Source organism: Psammomys obesus, unplaced genomic scaffold (assembly GCF_907164565.1).
Source record: "Psammomys obesus unplaced genomic scaffold, mPsaObe1.curated_primary_1811, whole genome shotgun sequence".
In the NCBI taxonomy this organism is placed as follows: Eukaryota; Metazoa; Chordata; class Mammalia; order Rodentia; family Muridae; genus Psammomys; species Psammomys obesus.
The window spans coordinates 16,479,371-16,502,451 of NW_026585689.1; the positions used below are offsets into that span (position 1 = coordinate 16,479,371).

Consider the following 23,081-nt stretch of genomic DNA (forward strand, 5'->3'; position numbering starts at 1 on the left):
GCATATTTAGCAAAATGAGTATATATTTAAAGACTCTTACATGTACGAGTGTTTTGCCTAAATGCATGTATCACATGAATACCCGGTTCCCACAAAGAAGAGAGGGCATCAGATCCACTGGAACTGGAGTTACATATGGTTATGAGCCGCCATGTGGTTGCTGGGAAAGGAGCCCTGGTCCCTGCAAGAGCGTCATGTATTTCCAATTGCTGAACCATCTCTCCAGTCCCAGAAAAGGGAGTCTATTCTAAACATGACTTTCACTAAAATAGCAAAGGTATCTTTAATAATGGTAATGTAGGAGGCTAAAGGTCCAGCTTAAACATTAAAGTACAGTCAAAGAAACTTTTATAACAGAAAGTCATGTTGTGGACAGTATGATGACAGGAATGGACTTATTTGAGGGCAACTGTATCCTCACCATTGCTTTCTCAGCTACTATACTCGAATGAATGAGACGCACAGCAGGAGCAACCATTCAAAATAATTCCTAAATTATCTTACATTACTTTCCCTATGTTGGTAATCTCTATGAGAAAACTATTGATTTTCCTTCTTTTCTGTTTTAGCCAGCTTCTTACTATATAGTTCAGGTTAGCTTCAAATTCCCTATATAGCAAATTAGAAACTAGAACAATTTTACTAAGAGGTCATAGCCATCTCACACCAACTGCTGATGGGGAAAAACAGCAACTCATTTGTTCAATTCCATTATTTTTGTTTCTTAGGAGGAAAAGGAAAATGAAAGACCGACTTCAAGAATTAAAACTGAAGACCAAGGAAATGGAACTCTCTCGGGACAGCCAGGTGTTTGTGGAAGCAGAGGAACAAGGGGTGCTTGTCCAGCAAGCTGTTATTTATGAGAGAGAGCCTGTAGTTGAGAGACACCTACATGAGGTCCAAAAACTGCAGGAGAACATTAACAGCTTTGTTGATGATGTTCAGCGATTTGGACAGCAGCAGAAAAGTCTGGTGGCTTCTATGAGAAGGTTTAGTCTACTTAAACGAGACTCTACCATTGCCAAGGAGATAAAAACTCAAGCAGAACACATAAACAGAGCGCTGGGTGAATTAGTCAAGGAAGTGAAAAAGTCAGAGGTTGAAAATGGTCTATCATCAGTAGTCACGAGGATACTTCAGTCTCAGTATGCTTCCATGTTCCGCCATTTTCAGCAAACCATGTTTCTGTACAATGATACAATAGCTTTAAAGCAGGAAAAGTGCAAGACATTTATTGTGCGTCAGCTTGAAGTGGCTGGAAAAGAAGTGTCTGAAGAGGAAGTCGATGACATGCTTCATCATGGGAAATGGGAGATTTTTAATGAAAGCTTACTCACAGAAACCAGTATCACTAAAGCCCAACTCTCAGAGATTGAACAGAGACACAAAGAACTTGTGAATTTGGAGAACCAAGTGAGGGACCTCCGGGACCTTTTCATTCAGATATCTCTTCTAGTAGAGGAACAAGGAGAGAGCATCAACAACATTGAGGTAATGGTCAACAGCACAAAAGATTACGTTAGCAATACCAAAGAGAAATTTGGACTTGCTGTAAAATACAAAAGAAGAAACCCCTGCAGGGCCCTGTGTTGTTGCTGCTGTCCATGCTGTGCCTCCAAATAAAGATGCCATCTTAGAGACTTTCTCAGGGTTGGTGGCTAAGGTGTCCGCATTTCAGAGTCTTCATACCATGAGTCCAGTCACACACATTTTATCATTGCTAACTGGTCATCTTTCCCCGCTCATCGTTTACCCACTAAAGTTATCAAAACTGCAGACAAGCACTTAGTTAAAATAGATCTTACGTTTCTGGGAAAATATTGAGTTCTGTTGTGCATTTCTGTACTCTTAAGATGAAAGTGATTACTTTATTAATCTGGCTTACTTGAAAATATTTTGGTAATTAACAGTTGTATAAAATAAGACCTTAAAGATGCCATAATGCATAAAAATGAAGCTACGATGCCTATTAAGTCTTGATATTCAGATAGGTAAGTAAACTTGGTGATCATTAGGACCTGGAAAGGTTCAATCCTAAATTTAGTGAAGAATCTAACTGATGACAGTCAAACATAACACCTATTGTGAGGTAAGACAATGTTTCTGTGAACATGGATCTGGACCAGAAACTAAATTAATACAGATTTGAGGGCTTGACAAAGTAAAAATAAAGGCAACTGTGTTCTTGGGCATGTGATATCACTTTATGATGAAGCAAGTGCTAAAGAAAAAAAGTATACATTAATGAAGAGGCCTAAGCAGTCTCCAGCCTTTTGATGATCCTGCTGGTGCAGCCTCCAGAGTGCTTGGATTACACAGGAAGGCATCACTAAAACCATTCTGCTCTTTGCTTGTTTAAACTTGATCTTTTCTTTCACGGAATCTTTTTGCCCACTGTGGCCCAGCTCTATTGTCCTTTTTGTTTAATGAAGTAGGTCACTCTTTTTGGAGTTTCCATACTTTGTTCCTTATGCCTGAACAAACCTGTCCTTATTATCAGCAATTTTATGCTCACTTGAACATTGCCACTGGTGCATGGTCAACACCATAAAGATATTTAGTCTTCCTATTCAAGGACATGATGCCTCTTCATTAATTTATACTTTTTCCCCTTTGGGTAAACTTTTATTGTTTCCTATACATGAAAGCAACATGTTCATCATCAGGATAGTTTTTGTTTTCTTCTATTGCTATTAAGGAGTAACATTTCTCTCCAGTATATATTTGCCACTATTGTCATCAGGAAAAAATGCTTTTGAGAAAGTTCTTGCCTACTGTTCACCCTAGCAGAGCCTTCCTGATGACATGTATCTCATCATCCTTACTTTATCTGCTGGAACTTAATTCCATCTTATAAATCTGTTTGTTACTATGTGAGCCCAACCAACATCCATAGTACATAAGAGTGTTCTTTCCTACCACCAAATTTACTCAGTTCTCTGATTTGATATGTATGCCCCACCTCCCCTCCTTATAGTGTGGAAGGCGGCATTTCTGCTCCAACCCAAGGCATCTTCATTTGTTCACCACAACCCAACCCTCGCTTTTGCAGATTTTTTCTTCTCTTTTCAATACCAGGAATGAGTTCCTCTTCCGGGTCACCACCTCATCACAGTCCTCTGTGTTTCTTACTATTGGGTATCATATAGTCCTTTCCCTTCACATCACTTCAGGACTGACTCCTCACTGTAGGGCTCTATCTGTTCAAACTCTTGGCCAGAGTGGTAGAAAAAAAGTCAGATGATTCTTATATGGCAATCTCTATTTCTTAAAGAACCCTAGGCAAAATTATCAATTGAGAAGAGCACAGTTAAGGGAGCAAGAGGATGAAGGATACAATCAGATCAGAGGGCAGGATTGAAACATCCTAAAAGATGGTGGGAGAATAACCAGGTACCATTTAGGAACCATGGGAAATGTGAACCTAGTCACATTCAGCAGCTTCAGTGTGGGCGGGGATTGTGAAGACACCTGTCTGCTCAGGGTAGTGGCTCTTCCATACCTGTGCAATTGTCCAAAAATGTGTTGAGGGAGCTGGGAACTTTAAAAAATTAAATTGTCATGTTACATCATGTTATAAGTACTATCAAGTAATGTTAATTTAAAAATATAAATTGAATTGCTTCCTACTATGCCAGTTATCAAGCATCACTGTCAAAAAAAGAAGTTTCACATATCCTAGCTAAAAATGCTTAAAGGAGCATTATAAAAAAAGAGCCATTCGACGATAAACTCAACAGCTGACTAGATAATTATGGCAATTACCTCTATGGTACCTTTTAAATTTTTATTTAGAGTTTTACTAAAACTTGGTTATAGCTCTTCTTAAATTATTTATCATGAAAATTAAGATATTAAGTAATATTATATATATATATATATATATATATATATATATATATATATATATATAAATTCAACTATAGCCAAATGAGTTTCTCAAAGTTTTTGTGAGTATTTTATCATGCTTTTAAGGTAAAACTTAAGCACAGATTTGTTGCAAAGCAGTGAATAATAGTCCCTTTGGTTGCCACATTTTCTTTTTATCATATTAATATGAGTTATGCATATTAGTCGGTTCAACAATGACATGACCACACATGCATTTTTGTGCTTGATCATCTCCACCTTCTTGTTTCTCTCTTACCTTCTCGGGTAGTTGCGTTACTATTCACAGGTTGTTCCCCCCCCGCCTTAGATTCTAGATTCTATATACAAGGGAAAAATGTGATATTTGTCTTTCTATCTTTATATAATTTCACTTAACCTGGTGACACATACTTGTATCCATCTTCTTACAAGTGATGTGACTTTGATCTTGTGCGTGGCTTCTATGTTGATGGGCATTACGTTCATGTCATAACATGGCTATGATAAATAATGTCTTACGGCTATCTCTTCAATTGCTTAGCATTATCCTAACCTAAGCAATAAGCACAACATATTTAATCAGTTGTTGAATATTTTGCATATTTTATTTCCACACTTTATGTAAAAGTAAAAGCAGCAATTATTTTCTTAACATAACTATATGAAAGAGAAAACTTATTCTTGAAAGAGTTGATGGAACAGTATTCAAAAGCTGCTAGCTCTGGAAACAGATGACAAAAATAACAAGTAAAAAAACTATTAAGGACTTTTAGGTACTAAATTGGTTTAAGTTGTTTGAATTCATAATAACACTTTGAAATCTTGGATTATCAGCAATCATATTCAAATCTATTTATAGAATGGTAGGAACCCTCTGCATGTCCATACTTTCATTATCAGAATTCACAAGCTGGCACAGGCCTTCAATTCCTCATTTGCAAGTAGAGCCAAGAAAACACAGAAAGAATCAATAACTTTCTGGACTGTGGTGGTTGCACAACTGTAATCCCCATTTTGTGCTAGAGGATTGCTGGGAGTTCAAAGTCAAGCTAGTGTGAAACCTTTTCTCAAGGAAACAAAGGAAGGAAGAGTAAGAAGGGAAACAATGAAGAGGAGAAGAGGGCTGAGGAAAGGAGGGAATGGGAAGAAGGGGGACCTTCCTGAGGCCTGTCTGATTACAAAGGCCTGTCTCACCTTCAAAGTATTGGAGGTCTGGGAAGGAACCAGTGATGCAGAAGTCTATGCTACCATGATGATGCTTAGAAGCACTGTCAAATATTTGTTCTTTGTAAACTTTTAAGAGTGTGTTAGAGACAGAAGAATGAGCTAAGAAGGCTGTGAGTGCAAGTTTACAATGTAAGTAAAGGAAGATAGCAAACATCTTCCAAAAAGAGGTTAAACAGCAGCAAGACAAAGCTTATGCCAATGAGCCCTGCAAGTTCCATGAGTAAAGGACTCAGAGGATGAACTTAGTGAAGGCAATCACATCCGTGTCTATGAAATGGCTGGTGACATGACTCAGGGGTTTCAAACATAGTAAAGACCCATCACTGTATAATAAGACATGTCACTATTCTAATATCTAAACTGGACTATCACAAGTACAATTCTTAAAGTCCTGAAAAGAAATTTGAGACAGTGGCTACAGAGTAAAAACAATGATAGGCAGTGTGATTTATTAGCTCTCTAAAGACAGCTTTCAAGACTACACAAGAGAAGGTCTAAGATTGGCACTCGTCTTCTTAGAACATTGCTCTGAGCTAGCTATGAAATTTTCAATATATTAGGTTGTGTAATGAACCTTCCAGTTCAGTTTATTTCAGAGGCAACCAAACAGTTCCTTGTGCCAGTAATGCAAAGTATAGTAGATACTCAATATTTGTTGAATTAATATATGCATAGATGCATATATGCACAAAAGAAAACAAATAAATGACTATTTGGTTAAAAATACATTAGCTCCTCTACTGCTGACTAACAGTCATTAATATGTTATTCTTACTTTAGAACCAATGAGTCTCTGCTTAAACACTTTCAAAGACTACCTTTAACCTGTAGGACTAAACAAAAGGTCACCTTTGTTTAGTCACTTCTATCAATATTTTACTCCAGATTCAATAACAGGGAGACTCAGTTCTTTAATCAAACATTTAAAAATTTAAAAGCATAAGCTTTACTAATAAATAATCCAATAAAGTTTTAACTTTTATAATCAAAGCTTCAAATGGTGTGTTTTAAAAACCTTCATCTACTATTGAGAACTACAGGCAAGAAACTCCTCTTACATTTTTCTTAATGTAGACATGATGGCTTAATGTGTTTTATACCTTAGTGAGGAATTACAAGAATGAGGGGAAATAGTGCTTCTGCAGAGCACTCTGAGCTGATGGCCCTTTGCTTTGTCGCCCGTTACAGTGCCATCTGGCGTTCACTTAGCATGAATGCTTCGAATGCAAATTTCCCTTCTCAACATCCTCTAGACATGTGCAGGCTTAGGAACAAAACGATGTAAGCATATGACTGAGACAATGAAGCTAGATCACATGTACAACAGGGAAACATGAAAGTTCAGAGTGACAGGTTAAACTGTCACTATAGAAGGAACCATTTAAATAACTTTCAAGAAATATACTACAGAGAAAAGAACAATAGTGGGGAAGGTAGCTCAGTTAGCTGGGAGAGTGCATGCCTTGCTTGAACAAGGCTATATATGGATTAGTTTGATTAAGGTGGTTCACACCTGTATCCCGGGTAGAGGTGACAGATCTGAAATTTAACATCATCCTTTAACACATTACAACCTCAAGAACAGCCTGAGATATGTGAGACCCCACCCTAAAGAAAACAAATCAAAAAGAAGCAAATAAAGAAGGACAATGACAAAATATAAATTATTAAGAGAGGAAACTCAGTGTAGTGGCACACAACTCACAATGCTGAGGCAAGAAGATCAAGAGTTCAAGGTCAACATAGGCTACTTGGCAGAATCTTGTTTTGAAAAAGGGCTGAGGCTGCAGGTCAAAGGCAGAGCATTTGCCTAGCATGTGTAAGGGCTCCATCTGGGGGCAGGGATGAAAGATCTAAATCAAGTTAGTAAGTTTGCTCATAACACAGCCTCAACTGTATTTAATCTCAACCAAAAGCAATATGATAACATGACTGACAGGTAAGTGTACACATTTATTATATTAATAGATGACCACCTTGGCTCACTTAACATTCTGCAAGACACAAGCGATTCCTTGCAAATGTTCCTGCCCCTATATTTACAACAGCACTTAGTACTTACACCAGTATAGGCTTTCCTGATATCCTAGGATGTCTTAGCACTTCTGACATTGTCTCTTTTGTTTCTTCCATTCTTTCTTCATCACTGGAATCCACAACAAATATTACCCCATAGGACTCAGCATAATAATTCTTCCAAATTCCACGAATTCTTTTTCCACCTCCTAAGTCAAAGATGGTAACTTCAAACTTTCCTTGTCTAAGATCAATTTTAGAAAATCCAACAGTGGGAGCTACGTCTTCAGGAGGCTCTGTTGCAAATGATTAAAAAAAAAAAAAAAAGGGGAATCTTTAGACTTTAAAAGCATTAATTGATCTCTACAACACAAATCACATAACAAGTATTATTCATATGCCATTGCAAAATGGAAAACTCATTGCTGGTGCAATAGACACTACTTCCAAACATGCTTGTGTGAGAAGGGTTATTAATGTAAACATCCAACTGTAATTTTCACTACACACAGATAGGGATTTGGGGTATTTGTTTGTTTGTTTGTTGTTTCAACACAGGGTTTCTTTGGGTAGAACTAGCTGTCCTAGAACTTGCTCTGTGGACTAGGTTGGCCTAGAACTGAGAGATCTTCCTGCCTCCTGAGTGCTGGGATAAAAGGCATGTGCCACCTTTGCGTGGCTGTTTGTTCGCTTTACTTAAATACTACAATCTTACAAATTAACATGAAATAGGCACTTAATAAATACATGCTGAATGGCTTGATTCATTCATTCATGAGTTTTCAATGTTATATAAGCACAGTGGCAGGAGGATCGCAAGCTTCAGGCCAACCTATGTCTAAGAAAATACAACAAAACAAAGCATTTCAATGTTATATGGCAAGTGGAGCCAGGACCCTAATCTGAGCCCTCAGGACTTTAAAAGCCTTTACTATGAAATCAGACTTCAGGACTACAAAAGCCAGGGCATAAAAAAACCTGAGCAACCTAACTCATGTTCAGGATTTGTGCTTCAAGACAACACAAATGCTCAAATACAGTTTCTCCCTAGGAACCCTTCTCTGATGATGCCTTGCCACTTTGTATATCACCTTTACCATCTATCACTACATCCTATTTTCTACACCTTCCCAACAGGTGGATCCATGTTTGTGTACCCTTAGCGCTTAGCACACACTACTGTAGTCATTTACTGGTAACCTTTTATAAAGGAGTTAATTGACACAGAGCTACGTGATCCTCAATCTTTAGACTTACAATAACATATATGTTAAGACACAATAAGTCTAACATAAAATACAAATACATAATAAACAAAAATTAGGTGTTTCTTACATGCTATGTCACATGTGAAACAATTGCATAACATGCAAAACATATAAGCAAAACAATCAGATTTCTCTTCTGATCTATAGAGAGTTGGACTATTGTCAAGATTTTATATAATAGATATAATGGCTACATCTATATACATGTATACATGACTATAATATAGTGAAGATACATTAATATCAAACTAAGCAAGAGATAATCCATAGGGAAAAAAAAACTCTTTCTACCAAAAATAATATAGTTTCCTATTTGGAAACAGTATTGGATAGAAATTCCTAAGAATTTTTTTAGTTTGGGCACATGAATGTTAACAAACTATATTGACTCCCACCCTCAGTGGCAGCTACTGGCCATGAAAGGAGGGTCTAGACTAATTAGTGGTGGTCCATTAAATATTCAACAACTTACCTGGAAGCAGAGGGAGAACAATAGCATGTATGTATGCCCATTTCCTTAAATATTCCCACTATGATGAATTTTAAACTAGTTCTAGCTACCAGTAAGCTACCCTGGAAAAGATTTGGGAAGAGGTAGATGACAATCGCCCTTGCTAGTAAGTTTGATTCAATATTTAGAAGTAGTAGTGGGGTTTAGAACATCACACACTTTGGTAAAGGCACATGAACTAAAATAATGTCAGCTTCTGTTCCATGGTCTTAAAGGAAAGAAACATGTTTTCCTCTTTTCTCTCACTACTCCTGTCCAGCCCAAAAAATGTTCTAGGGAGCTATCTTAGGCTGAGCAGGAGAAACAGAACAGTAGGATGGCAAAGTAAATAGGAAAAAGGCCTGAATCCCTATATCGTGGAGTGTCAGAGGGAAATAAACCTCAAAATTCTTGAGCCACTATGACTTCAGATCTCTGTTATACAAATTAGACATCTTTCCAATTAATACAATTATTTTGATTGTCAGGAAGATGAACAGCCCAGTGAAAAAAGCAACAATTATGACAGGGAAGACACTTTTAGAAGAAAGTTATTATGACATAATAGATGACAGACAGTGGGGTCTGAATTTTGAACAAAAGCAATATAGTTAGAGAGGAGGTCCATGTATCTCAAAAAAAGAGCCAATAGGTAGAAAAGTAGGTGCTATGGAAAGGATATTTTAAGAAGGCTGCCTACTATTCCCAAGAAGCATTTTTTAAACAACTGGGCCACAAAAATGTATAAACCTGCCATTAGGGGTTTAACAGCCTGCAGAAGTAGACAGATAAAACAAAATGCAGCTAAGTGATAGGCACAGCGAAGAGTGGCCCCCAGAGAGAAAGTCTGTAAGTAGCTCTTGTAATATTCCTCAATACGGTCACAATTGGGAACAGGGTATATGGAAGAAGAGACCATATGGCAAATATGAGTATTTGATGGCTTGTGTGTATAATCCTACCAACTGAGATGCTAAGGTAGAGGACTGTTAGTTCAAGGTTAGTTTATGTTACTCCCTGTCTCTTGAGAATGAATGATGTCCAGGAGACCGCATCTATTCAAATCTGAATTGTGGCAGAGCCTATCCATAGCATGAGTATATTAACAACACCAAGGAGGGTACTATCTCTATCTAGTTAACATGTAATAAAGCAATTTAGCATAAATGAATAAATAGTTTTGAAAAAAAATTAAATGTGCAGAATGCATGAATTTTCTACTTACCTCCTTGGATTCCCTTTGCTGTGGCTGTTTTACCAGCATTATCAAGTCCAACCATCACAAGAGTCACCTTTCTTAAAAGAAAATAAGATCACTTTGATTGTTCATTTAGTACGTGGGAATTTATCCATTCAAGCAACAATCTTCTAGAACAGTGGTTCTCAATCTTCCTTAAATGCTGCAACCCTTTACTATAGTTATGATTGGTGAAGCCCAATCATAAAATTATTTTCATTGCTACTTCACAACTGTAACTTTGCTACTGTTATAACTGTAATGTAAGTATCTGATATGCAGCCCCTGTGAAAGGGTCACTACCTTAAGGGGGTAGCAACCCACAGGTTGGGGCCTGTTGTTCTAGATGATAGGTACTATGATGATGAATAAAATATTGATTCAAAAGCAGGATTTATGAAGATACCATGATATCATCATTCTATTATCAGCTAAGCAAAAATATAAAAATATGTCTAAGCAATAAAGGATGAAAAGGGAGCTAGTTGGTGATACCTACCCCTCAGCTACAGATCATTATTAAGGACTCAGCTATCTATCTACTTAGTTGAACCATTTGTCTGTCTTTAAAAGCACATAAATAATTCTTGCAAGGCTCATCTCTGTATTTAGGTATGCAACACCATGCCAAACAAAATTCTGAAACACAACATAATGCCATGCTTACTAACTGAAGTAGTAACATGTTTAGAAAGATGCTTGCTATTGTTATAAAGGATAAAATATGTTACTCCATTGAGTAAAAACAACAAAGGTCTTAGTTCTACTTTTAAGATGAAGCATTACAAGCCCACAAAGTTAAATAATTTGTCAAAGATCATACAAATGAATCAGTCAGCAAGTCACCTAACATTAGCACCTAACACTAACTTCTAAAAAATCCACAAAGCTAAGGAAGATATACACTGGTCCTACTAACCTGCTGACTCAGTCCCTAGTATTTGAGCTCATTCCTGGCCAGGGAATCTCTGCACAATGTAAAGAGCCAATCATCATTGTAGATCTAGGAATAAAACTGCTTAAGGACCACAGAGACAACTACTGCATAGCCCAGCTGCCATGTTAGGACCACAGGGTAGAACATAAGTGAGATAGATCAGAGGAACTCAGAACTCCAGAGGGCAAAGGAACAGGGGCTAAACATTATTTTTTTTTAACTTTTTTTAAAAAATTTTTATTAGTTACACTTTATTCATTTTGTATCCCCCCATAAGCCCCTCCCACCTCCCCTCCCGATCCCACCCTCCCTCCCCTTTCTGCATGCATGCCCCTCCCCAAGTCTACTGATAGGGATGCTTCTGGAAATGTTAGTTTTGGATTTTAACTCTTTATATAAACATATAGACTACATAACATATAAACATGCCTTAGTGTACTTTAGACAACACTGACACTACCCTTCCGAAGACATGGGGGAGGAGTGGGACACCTCCTGAGTAACTCAGCAAGAAGCCACTGATTGGTGCTGTATGGGGCTTGTGACAGTTCCTTATACAAGATCTATGGTAGACTGTTCTGTGTTTAGTACAAATATATGACCCTTCATTTGTATTTCACGCCCCTGCCACATCCTGCCCCCAGCTATACATTCAGACTATTTGGCTCACTTTCTGAGTCTGATGGGAGGGCCCAATCAAAGGTGTCTGTCACATGGTGTTTTCTTTGATTAAAAGTACAGAGGGCTAAGCTCATAACATGTAGAGAAGCCAGCAGGGGTGGGCAACAGCACCTCCCTCTGCAGCAACAACAGCAACAATGGTACCAAGTAGTAGAGGCAGAGGAGGGTGGAAGATGAGGACTGTGGGTCCCAGTTTCTAGAATTGTTCCAGGAATCTGCCAAGCCCTAAGAGCTGAAGCTGCCAATGCTCAAAGCTGTAACACCAGCAACTGTAGAGGCCAAAGGTCTTAGTCCTGGGGACTGCAGTAGGGCAGTGGGTAGAAGGTATGAGTCCTAGGAAGGGTTTAGGACCTGTAATTTGCAGGCACTGACAGCTACTGCTGCCACCTGCTGCCCAAAGCTAAGGATTACACTAGCTACTGAGAGCACTGCTGCTTGGGGCAGTAACATTCAAAGGCAGCATCTAGGACTTGACAGTATCTGGCTTCTGGAGCCTGAAGTCCTAATCCTCTGCTTCTCAGGACTTAGAGCTATAAGCCTTTGAATCTATCATCCCAGCATTTGGCACTCAAAGGTCCAGGCCAACCAACACTACAGCCACCTGCTCATGCATGCCAAATAGGCCAAGAGAAACGCAGGCATCACTTGTATTAGTAATATTACTAATTTCTCACTGATGATGATACTTAAAATGCTTAAAAACAGAATTAACATGGCAGTTCTTTAAATTCTAGGTGTGGCTTTCTTGGAGCTGCACTTTTAATTTTGTTCTCTTTCTCTCAAATTTTAAATGTATTCACGGTACACGCATGCGCACACACACACACACACACACACACACACACATACAAAGGAAAAAGACAGGGGGCTGGAGAAGATAGCTCAGAGATTAAGAGCACTGACAAAGGGAAAGGACAGAGGTGAAGATGTCATGCATTCTAGGAATAGGTCACAGGCTAAGTCTTCCAAAAGCCAAACTGGTAAATTATCAAATAATCTATTAATTAGGAATGAATGTTGAGATATTTAAGATAAACCTATTTATCAACTATCACCATAACACAAACACCAAAACAAGTATTCATACAAAAACAAATATAAAGTCCTCTTTTTAAGTATACACTTTATGGCAAGAAAGAAAATAATATAACGAACTGAATAGGCATAAATTATGTGGTATATTAGAAAACTGTTGAGTACTATAGGGGAGAAAGAATAACAAAGATGAAGAAAATGTGAACTGAGAGTGGACAATGGAGATCTGGGAAATTTCACATAGAGTGATCAAGGTAGGCATCATGTAGAAGGTAAGATATAAGAAAGGCCTTGAAAAAATTAGCTATATACACATTCTGGCAAGAGACCACAGCTGGTATAAAGACAATAGATAAGGAATGTGTAGGAAGACTACATGATAAAATCACACAAGAAAAGGACAGAATAAAAGAACAAGAGGTCAGGGACTCATCAGATTACATACAGGCCTGTGGGTTTTAGCAAGGACTCTGGATTTTATATGACTAAAATGAATTTATTTTTCATGGTAGTTTCACTGGGACCCAAGAATCTTGGTCTTTTCTATGTGTTTCAAACCACCATGGCAGATAGCTAGAAGTCACATGTGCACTTGATTCAGAAAGAATAAGAAGGAGCCTCAGGTACTGTCCCCAGCCACTGAAGAGGACAGTAGGAATGTCAATGAGCCCCACACAGATGATGAAGATGTAGAGATGAGGCTGTATGTAACAAGCTGCTTCTATGCATATAAAAATTATACACGTATTGTCAACTGTGAAAAGTATGAATTTCCTTCCTAAGAAAGCTATGAGGCAAACGGTATATACACATACCTGCAGCCAAACATATAGAAAACAAGAAAGCAAGTCCACATTTTCTGATTGTATCATTTATTCTAAATAACATGGATTCATTATCAAGAAACAAACAAACACTGAGGAATGTCAGCCCTCATAAACCTTAGACCCTAGAGCAAAGAAACAAGAAGACTGAAAGATAATTTCAGCAATGTGAGATAATTATTATAAAGAGGTAACAACAGCAGGACCGTTGGAGAGACTTGGAAACAGAGCCTGCTATATTAGTCTCAGACTGTCTTACAAAGAAAGACCACTAAGGCAGAATTTTTAAAATATTTATTTATTTGTTTGTTTATTTATTTATTTACTTTATATCCCGATGATAGGCTCCTCCCTCCTCCCCAATTGGTCCAACTCATTCTCTCTTTCTCCATTTTTACTCCTCTATTCCTCAGATAAGGGGAGCCCCCCCTTACCCACCCACCCCAGCTCATTAAGTTGCATCCACACTAAGCACATCCTCTTTCCCTGTGGACTAGAGAGGCAGCCCTGTCAGGAGGCAGGGATCAAAAAGCAGGCAACAGAGTCAGTGTCAGAGAAAGCCCCCACTACCCTTACTAGGGAACCCACATTAAGCCTGAGCTGCCCATCGGGTACATCTGCGTAGCAGACCTAGGTGCAGTGTATAAAGAATCCCTATAGGGGAATCCTGAAGAGCAACAACACCCCTCTTCCACAGCTCATGGTTTGAATGCACAGTCTCGTCTCTAGCTGGTGGAATTATTTAGATATGCACTGGAAACTTCGGAAGGTAGTGCCTAACTGGCGAAAGCAAGCTTCTGGGGATGGCTCACTCAGGGCATGACTATACCTGGCCACTTTCTGAGTATGAGTGTGAGTGTGTGAGTATGTTTGTAAGATTTCTTAATTAATTAAATTTTGTATGAGTGGTTTTGCCTGAATGTATGTATGTGTACCATATGTATACCTGGTGCCCTCAGCGGTCATAAGAGATTGTCAGGTCCCCTGGAACTAGAGCTACTAAAGGTTACAGGCTGTCATGGGTGTGGGTGTGGGATTTAAAGGCTAGTCTCCTCTGTAAGTACAGTAAGTGCTCTTAACTGCTCAACCATGTCATCAGCCACCTGACTTCCTGGTTTGTGGGTATGTGAAGAGCAGTTTCACCATCAACTTTTACAGCCATCTTTGTTCACATGCTTGGGATCACGGAACTGTGTATAAAGCCCCTGAAATCATAAGCCCAAATAAATAATATCCCCCTTAAGTCATTTTTAAAAGATATTTGGCCACAGCTATGAAAAAAGTGACTAATAACTTCAATAATAAAACTGTTTCAATCAATGCAATCAAGATACCGTTCCCATGAGCATGTCTAGACACCTGCCTCACAGACACAGAATCTCTAGATTCTGTCAAGTAGACAATTGAAACTAACCATCACACCTACAAACTGTACTCACTGGGCAGAGGAGGGGTGCTGGAAATCGAACCCTGGGCCTTATATGTGCTGAGCAAGCACTACCACTGAGCTACATTTGCAGTCTCGTGAACACAACCTTTACCTTATGAATTCTATTAAGACAAACAACTAAAATGTCCTTCAAAGAAAAGAAAATCATCTTGGAAAATATAATAGTGAGACTGGCATAAAATAATCCTCTATTTACAGACTATGCTTGTAAATGTTTAAAATTATGGCATTCAGTTGAAGAGAGGCTTCACTAACTAAATATTTGAGGTAGTTAAAGGTATATGAATACATAAAAGTGATAGTATAGATACAAATCGTGCATGAATTAACTGTAATATTTGGTAATTTGCAGAATGGCCTTAAAGGTCAGCAGCTACCTAAGACTCAAGTCTGTGCAATTCCTTAAAATAACACAGATGCACAGTACTTCGCACACTAAAAAGTGCATGTTACTATAGCTTTTAAAAATGTGGTAAATTATCACTGTGGACAGTTTGGCTGTGGTGCTGTAGGATAATAAGGAAATGAAAGATTATCTTTTATCCTTATGATCACACTGATCAAACGCACAGCTCTTCAAACAGTAAAAGACAAAGTATAGTACTCTGGGGTGGACAGAGTACTGGTACAGGCAATAAGATCAATCATTCTGTCATTCGTTCGGACAAGAGCTTAATAAAAACATTAGGCATTATGTATACAAAACTGCCCAGACATGCTTTTTACCCTGAAATGCTCCTCCAGTGACTACAACATAAACATTAATATACTGGGACACTGTGACAGCTTAAATGTTCAGGGGCTCTGTGGTACCATAAGATCTAGCTATGTTTATACTACGAATAGGCAACACAATAAGGTTCAAGGCACTAGACTAAAATAGACACCATCCTGTTATAGAGTCCTCTATTCAAACCCTAATTCTGCAATTTCTAAACTCTGTGACACATTACTGCTCACAACTTCATCAATAAAATACAATACTGACAATGCCAACACAGGTGGGTAAGGTGAAAATTAGACAATGAGAATAGTCTGTGCATGACCATGACACACAATAGATGCTCAGTCTGAAGCTTTTCCCAAGACAGCCTAGAGCACAAGCCAGGGACTGTACAGCAGGGCCCAGATTCTCAATGACGGTTAAGCAGTTCTCTGTGTACATGTCGACAGGGTGCTTGCTCTCATGGCTGAGGTCTAAAACTGAGAGATCTGACCAGGTATTTACACCATATAAGTGACAGTTTAATCCATCACAACACATGAAACAGCCCAGGAAACACATAAGAGTCAGGCCAGAACATAAGGAAGATGAGAACACGTTAAGCGTGGAATCTGGATGGAGGGGTGGAGAATGGAGATGAGAAAGATGGTATTAATGTGAGCAGTTTCTAAAGGGGTTAAGAGAAGAACAGCATCTATCAAATGCTGTGCAATTCTGTAAAATAACACTGGGTCCCCAGAAGCAGTAACTCACACCTGTAATCTCACCATTAGGGAGACTAAGATGGGATATCTGTACTGAGGCCAGCCTATGGTACTTGTGAGAACTTCTCTCAATAAAAGAAGAGAAAGAGGTATGTTGGTGCTCACTACCTCAAATTAAGCACCTCAGAACTAAATGGTCTCCACTCTTCTCATCCCTGCAATAACAAAGGCTTTGATTTAAATACCATGTCTCCACAGTTCAAAGACATTTCTCTCTATCATATATCTTCATGCCATGCCTTGAGCAAGGGAGGTACACGACACTCAATGCTAATAAGAAGTTAGTCCACAGTAGTTTCCAAGGGAAGTTTAAACACAATGACTTACCAAACAATAATAGATACTACTGTATTACAGAGTATCCTGAACCACGTTCGTCCTAATAGCTACTCACTTTTATAAATGCATACCAAATTGGGTATCCAAGGACAAAGGCTCCTTTTCACGAATACAACCTGGAATGTTTTTCCACTCATTTGCCCAGCACACTCACAACTTAGCTCCTTCATCTGAAAGAAAGGTGATCTGTTCTTGATAAAGCCCAACTCTGTAGCCCAGCACTAATCCCAGCACTTGAAAGGCAAAGGAAGGGGGAGCTCTAAGTTTGAGGCCAGCCATACAATAAGTTCCAGGCCAGTCAAAGCTACAGATAACCAGTCTCAACCCAAATCCTGACCTCTAGAAGGCAAACCCCCTTATGTTTGTCTGTTCATTTATTTAGTTTTAAAACCTAACCAGGGCATTCTCTGCCTAAAAACATACAGAATTAAGTTCAAGCTTGGTGGTTTCTTCCTCGTCATTCCCCAGCAGACAAGGCCTGGATGCCTTCTGTCCCCACATGGTCAACCCAAGCAGCAACTCATAGTCTCCTCAGCTAGAACTTGTTCGTATCAACTGTGCAGCACCAGTGCCCATCGTGCCAGAGTGCCATTAATTTACAACTCTTACTTTCTGATTTCCCTCTCACTGAGGAAGCACTAAGTGAAGCTAATGCATATGATCTCAGAAGAGTACTATATTAAAGTTAATTCATGAAAACCTTTCACCAATATGAGAATGTCATTTAAATTGCTTATTCCATGTCTAGTTGAGTGAAAATTAATGAAAAATATTTACATATTCATGGATTAAAAGGAATAATGAACAGAAATATTTTAAAACTAAAGTGATTCTTAGGAATTAGTAAATAAAAAAAAAAAGTGATTCAGGCAGCAAAGATTTGATTATATATTTGTTCAAGTATCTGTAGTCCAGGTGTTAATATCTGATGTTATTCAGTGTAGTGGCTAATATACTCCAAAACTGAGTACATGAAGACATCTTATTTCAGGGTCCCTTTTTACCTAACATATATACATAGCCCCCCCCCCACACACACACACACTATAAAAAATAATAATGGAAAGGCTGGAGAAAGGGTTCAGTACTTAAAAATACCCAGGTTTGATTCCTAACACCCACATTCGAGTGGCTCACAACCACTTATAACTTTAGCTTGAGGGGCATCTCATGTCTTTGGTCTCACTAGCACTCACACGCACATACACACAGAGACCCACACACAGAGGCACACACATATACTAAATTAAAACTAATAATAATGAAAAGAAAAAAGTACACAGGAGAGTGTCTAACTTAAAAAAAAATTTACATTTGCCAGCCTTGGTTAGCAAATCTTTTTTGTAGGGAGCAATCTCATAACTGGTCAACGTGTTGAAAATAGCGACATTTGAGTTTCAGCCCTAAATCAGACCTAGATATAGACATATGAACCCCCATAAGGCTAAGGGAATATCTTGGAAGAGAGGTCAGAAAGAATGTAAGCATGGGAGGTTGAGAAAAGCCACTGTGAAATGCTGTCTTCTGAGTATGACGTGGCCATTGCACTCGTGAACTCACCAGAGCTGTGGTTAGCTGCGAAAGTTCAGCCAGTCAATAAATCTGGCATAGATGGGATGTGTATGTCAGGAGTGTGGTGGGGAGGGGAATGGCAGGTTTCACGAAGTTGAGGAGCTATCAGTAACTGATACCTGCCTAGCTGCCGAGTGAGAAGGCGTCATTTTCCTTTGACGGCATGGCCACTGGTAGGATACCCACACTCATGCAGACAGTATTTTGTGCACTTTGAGGGAGAAGAAAAGGAGGAAGACAAAGAAACAGAGAAGAGGAGGAAGAGGAGGAGAAAATGATGAAGATGTAAGGGACACACACTGTGAACCTGGCTGGAAAGTCAGGAGTGATTAAGATACATTGTATCTGTGAAATTGCCAAAGAAGAAATAAATGTCAACTTAGGATAATACTTAAATTGAAATAATTTTATAAAAGTTATTTCTAATGTTAAAAATATTAAACACATCAAAGATATAATAGTTTACTCAAAAATCGAGGGGCAAAGTGTGACACACAAAAACTACAGTACTGAAAAACATTTCAAGTTTCATGAAGCAAATTCTAAATTTGAACATAAATACAAAAATGTGTCTCTAGCACTTTTTTTAAGTCGCAAATCCCACTATTTTTATTAAATATAAACAAGAAGTACACAGGTAAAAAGAATGTCAGACATTCCAGTTTAGTGTACAGCACACTAGATAATCCTTGCTAATCTATATGTAAAGCTTAACTAGGAAGTTAAGACCTCAGCAACTTCTATAAATGGTCGAGATATATTTACTTCATTTAGACAAAAAACACAACACAACAACAACAACAACCAAAAAGCATGTGGCTGTAGGGATCTATTCCCTCCATGAGAATCAATGACAGCATAAACAATAAACCACATCAAAATCAGCTCTTCTGGACACATGGGTGTACAGAAGCAATGAGATGCATCCTGAGTGCTGCCTTCAGCTCTTCGCTTGGGATGGGTGAGTGTGCAGTCATTCCCTAAAACATTTGAAGCAAAGCTTTGGCAGATGAAGATGCTCACATCATGACAGGAGAATTTATTTTCAAATGGCAAGGGCCTATGGGAGAAGTGATGGGAGATGAGCAGGACAGAGGACTAAAGATGAGTAACTATGTCTCTGAGATTAAAACATCTGTGTGATACTAAGGGCTAACCTCTGAAAATCTTGAAGGGCTGCCCCAGGTACTTCTATTTTCTGATTTAAAATAACAATTGTTTGTTATTTTATATAACCCCTGCTGTCAAGATGCTTTTATTTAAATTAGTCTTACATTTTTGATTAACTGGGCCCTGAACATGAATGGAACCATGCAGACTAAATAAAAGGGTAAAACAGAAAAGCAGCTGGACTTCAGCAGGCACTGTTTACTCCTGATCCCCCATATGAGGAGTCCTAGCTGCAGACCTCTCCATCCACCACCAACTCTCATTGCTTTTCTCACCGTAATGGACAGGCTTCTAAAACTTGGGCCCAGATAAATCCTTCTTGTGATAATTTGTTTCTGTTGGGTTTTGGCGAAAGCAATAAGAAAAGAAACCTCAGCAGCCATGATTCAAACACTCACACAAATTTTCTCCCTTAAAATGCTGTGACATAGAAATAATAAACAACTTGGACATGGGAAAATGCTAAGATTTCTAGGATTCAGATTCCAATCTACATTTTTTTCAAAGCAACTTTAAAAAATTATATATTTATTACATTTTTTTCACTTTGTAACCCCGCTGTAGGCAGCTCCCTTTGTCTCCTCCTACTCCTACCCACCCTCCCTCTTCTCCCCCTCTCAAGAACTAGCCTACTAAACCTGGAAGACAACAACTTAACCAAGTGGTCAAGGTTAGCCTTCTCAGCAATAAAACACACTCGCACATTGATATGATGGACTACGATACGTGTACTGTAGAGCACTTGGCTACAATCAATGACACTGTTTCTGCAGTATTCTTCCCACATTTGTACCACTTTACTCAAATTACAAAGAATTAAAAAGCAAACTGAGCAAATTAAGAAGTAAATTTGTATTTTGCCAACAACCTCAACCTCAAAGGGACCTCAGACATGGCAACTCTTATAGAATGAGGAAGGTGAAAGAATCAGAGCAAATGTAGTGTAGTACCCTAGGCTGGCTCCTAAACACACACACTAAAAAGAAATGAGGACTATTAGTGGCAAGCGAGCTTGTAATACAGTATGCTGTGTAGTTAATGGTATTACCCTGATGCTGTTTTCATGGTTGCACTAAACCTCAAAGCAAAAATGAAAACAAAAAATCTTGCACTGGATTGTATGGCTTCTACTGGGGCAAGTCACTTGTCTGTGGGTCCGGTACTACAGTCAATTCAAGATTTATTTACACGGCTTGAAAGCCGAGGTTCAGGTTCTGACTTGTATGGCAACTGTTGTTTGCAAACTGGCTGGGTTCCTGGTTCTCATTACTAACTCAGACTAGTGCCTTAATACTGGGTCTCAGTCTCCAGCCTGAAATATCAAACAAATCTAATTCACTCAATGGATTGTGGGTTACCATTAAATAAATGGTCTTAATGAGAGAGCTTCCACGTGAAGAGTACAGAATCTATTAGGTGAGCTAACATGATCTCCAACCATATTCTGAATATTAATAATCATTATACTTTCCCCTCATCTTTGCAAACATATTTTCAGAAAATATATAAAGAATCTCAACAAGTAGCACATCTAAAAATGTAAGTATAACAGAACCATTTTTTTTCCATGAATGAGTGTAAGTCATAAAAGTAAAACATTTTAATTTTATAATCAGTTTGCTTGCTCCTCCTTTATTTTGGAAAAATAGAAGTCATGCTAAGATTATTTATGTAAGCATAGTTATTGGTAATGGATGAGCAAATAATAAACAGCTATTCAGCCACCTTTATGAATCAGGCATTAAGGAATGACACTGAAGGTAGGCATAATCAAATAGCTGTAGAGCTCATGCTATTTACAGTTGAGAGGTATGTTACGATACAATCTAGAATAGCACAATATAACAGAAAGATAATGCAAGTTGTATACATGCTAAAAATATCTAAAACCACAAAAGAGGGAGAGAAAAAAACAGTAATGGCTCACTTAACTCGGTAAGGCAGGAGTTATCATAGCAACATGCAGTGGTCTTTAAAGAGACTGTCATCGCCTTCACTAAAAAACCTTCCAAAATCCCCACATCTCTTCCCTTACAGCACCTCAATATAGTGCAGATAGTGCAGATCAAAGTTCTGCTTTATTAAGACAATCCACCTGACTTGTAAGGCTGTATCTTAACTATGTTTTACTAGTAAAAGCCAGCTCCTTCTTATACTTAGAAATCAATACATCTTCCCCTCTCTGAATTGTCTGTTCTTTAAACAAACCTCAAAGACTATGCTACTATGAAAAGTAAACACTAAGAATAATGAATTTAAAACATCTGATTATACTCATGTTCTAACACTCTCCTAAAAACTCATTCTTTAAAAGTGAGCAGAGTAAACTATGAATGGGCATATGTTATGATTCAAGTTTGAGAAGAAGCTATGAGAACAGCCACAATACAATTAAGGTCCCACACAGTGCGGAGCACACCTTCAGTTCTCAGAGGTGAGCCTATCACCGGCACTTAAAACATTCAATGCCAGACGCCCAACTTTTGTTTAAAGCAAATTTATTTTCCAAATACAGGCATGTATTTTCTCATAAATGTGTCCAATGTTGCTTTTCAGGTGCATTCTTTAAAGAACTGCTCATCTTTATGACTAATATATATATATATATATATATATATATATATATATATATATATATATATATATATACACATATATCACACATATATAATTACATATATGTGTGTGTTCAGGATTTTTTTTTTTTAAACGCTTTCCTAGATTTTGCCTGTGGTCTAATTCCCAAGCAGAAGTATGAAAAGTCAATAGTTATAAAGAGAAACACACTCTATTGGTTTGGGCTTCTGGGTTTCAGAAGCTTCAGTTTCACTGACTCCATCCTAACACAGTGCCTGATGCATGTTACTTTCTTGACAGTATTTCTTGAATGAACAACCAAGTAACATGCATTGAGCATTAACACATGTACTGATTCATAATGAAACATGAAGAGACCTTTCAATTAGGTGACCCTAGAGTGTACATGAAAACTGCAGCTAAGTTACAGCTGAGAAAACACTACCCTCACACACTCTAATTGAATGCACCACCTCTTAGGCACAGATATTATCATCCTCGTTTAATAAATAAGGAAGATGGGCCAAATGTGGCTGAATCATATAATTAGTAAAGAGTGGAGCCAAAGAGCCAAACAAAATAGAGTGCAGTTGTGTTTACAGACGTACACAAAAGAGATGAGATGGAAAGAGCTACAACGGGATGTCTTGTTTATTAGAAAAACTGTACTTCATACTTCTCTTTCAATACTTTTCCATTACAAAAGCCTTTGAAGAAAACCACAATGGATAATTCTATCCCTCCCTCTCCCCACAGGACACACAATGCATTTTTCTAAGAAATGTAAAACTATCTGAAATACTCGTATACGCCGTGTTTTAAAACTTAGTCAAGCATTCAAGAGGGACCCAAGTTCTCTCTCCAAGGTGGGTCTCATCGGGAAGGGCAGCATCCCCCACC

The 23,081-nt window shown here is 38.2% G+C and overlaps 2 protein-coding genes across 7 annotated transcripts in view; one reads left to right on the top strand and one right to left on the bottom strand.

Moving 5' to 3' along the window:
- The window catches only part of Arl13b (ADP ribosylation factor like GTPase 13B), a 65,111-nt gene that overhangs the window by 35,868 nt on the left and 6,162 nt on the right, over positions 1-23,081 (bottom strand). For 4 of the 6 annotated variants that reach the window (XM_055594466.1, XM_055594475.1, XM_055594458.1 and 1 more), the window contains exons 2-3: positions 10,097-10,167; positions 7,160-7,409 (exon numbers count right to left, since the gene is read on the bottom strand). In XM_055594466.1, the coding sequence (XP_055450441.1) occupies positions 7,160-7,409; positions 10,097-10,151 (305 nt within the window). In that variant the 5' untranslated portion in view covers positions 10,152-10,167. Of the gene's footprint in view, positions 1-7,159; positions 7,410-10,096; positions 10,168-11,027; positions 11,035-23,081 lie in introns of those variants that run through there. The other 2 variants (XM_055594482.1, XM_055594483.1) reach the window with 2 other exon arrangements.
- Positions 742-1,646, top strand: Stx19 (syntaxin 19). Its single transcript, XM_055594484.1, has one exon. It carries the CDS (start codon positions 742-744, stop codon positions 1,621-1,623), a length of 882 nt encoding a protein of 293 aa, XP_055450459.1. The 3' UTR covers positions 1,624-1,646.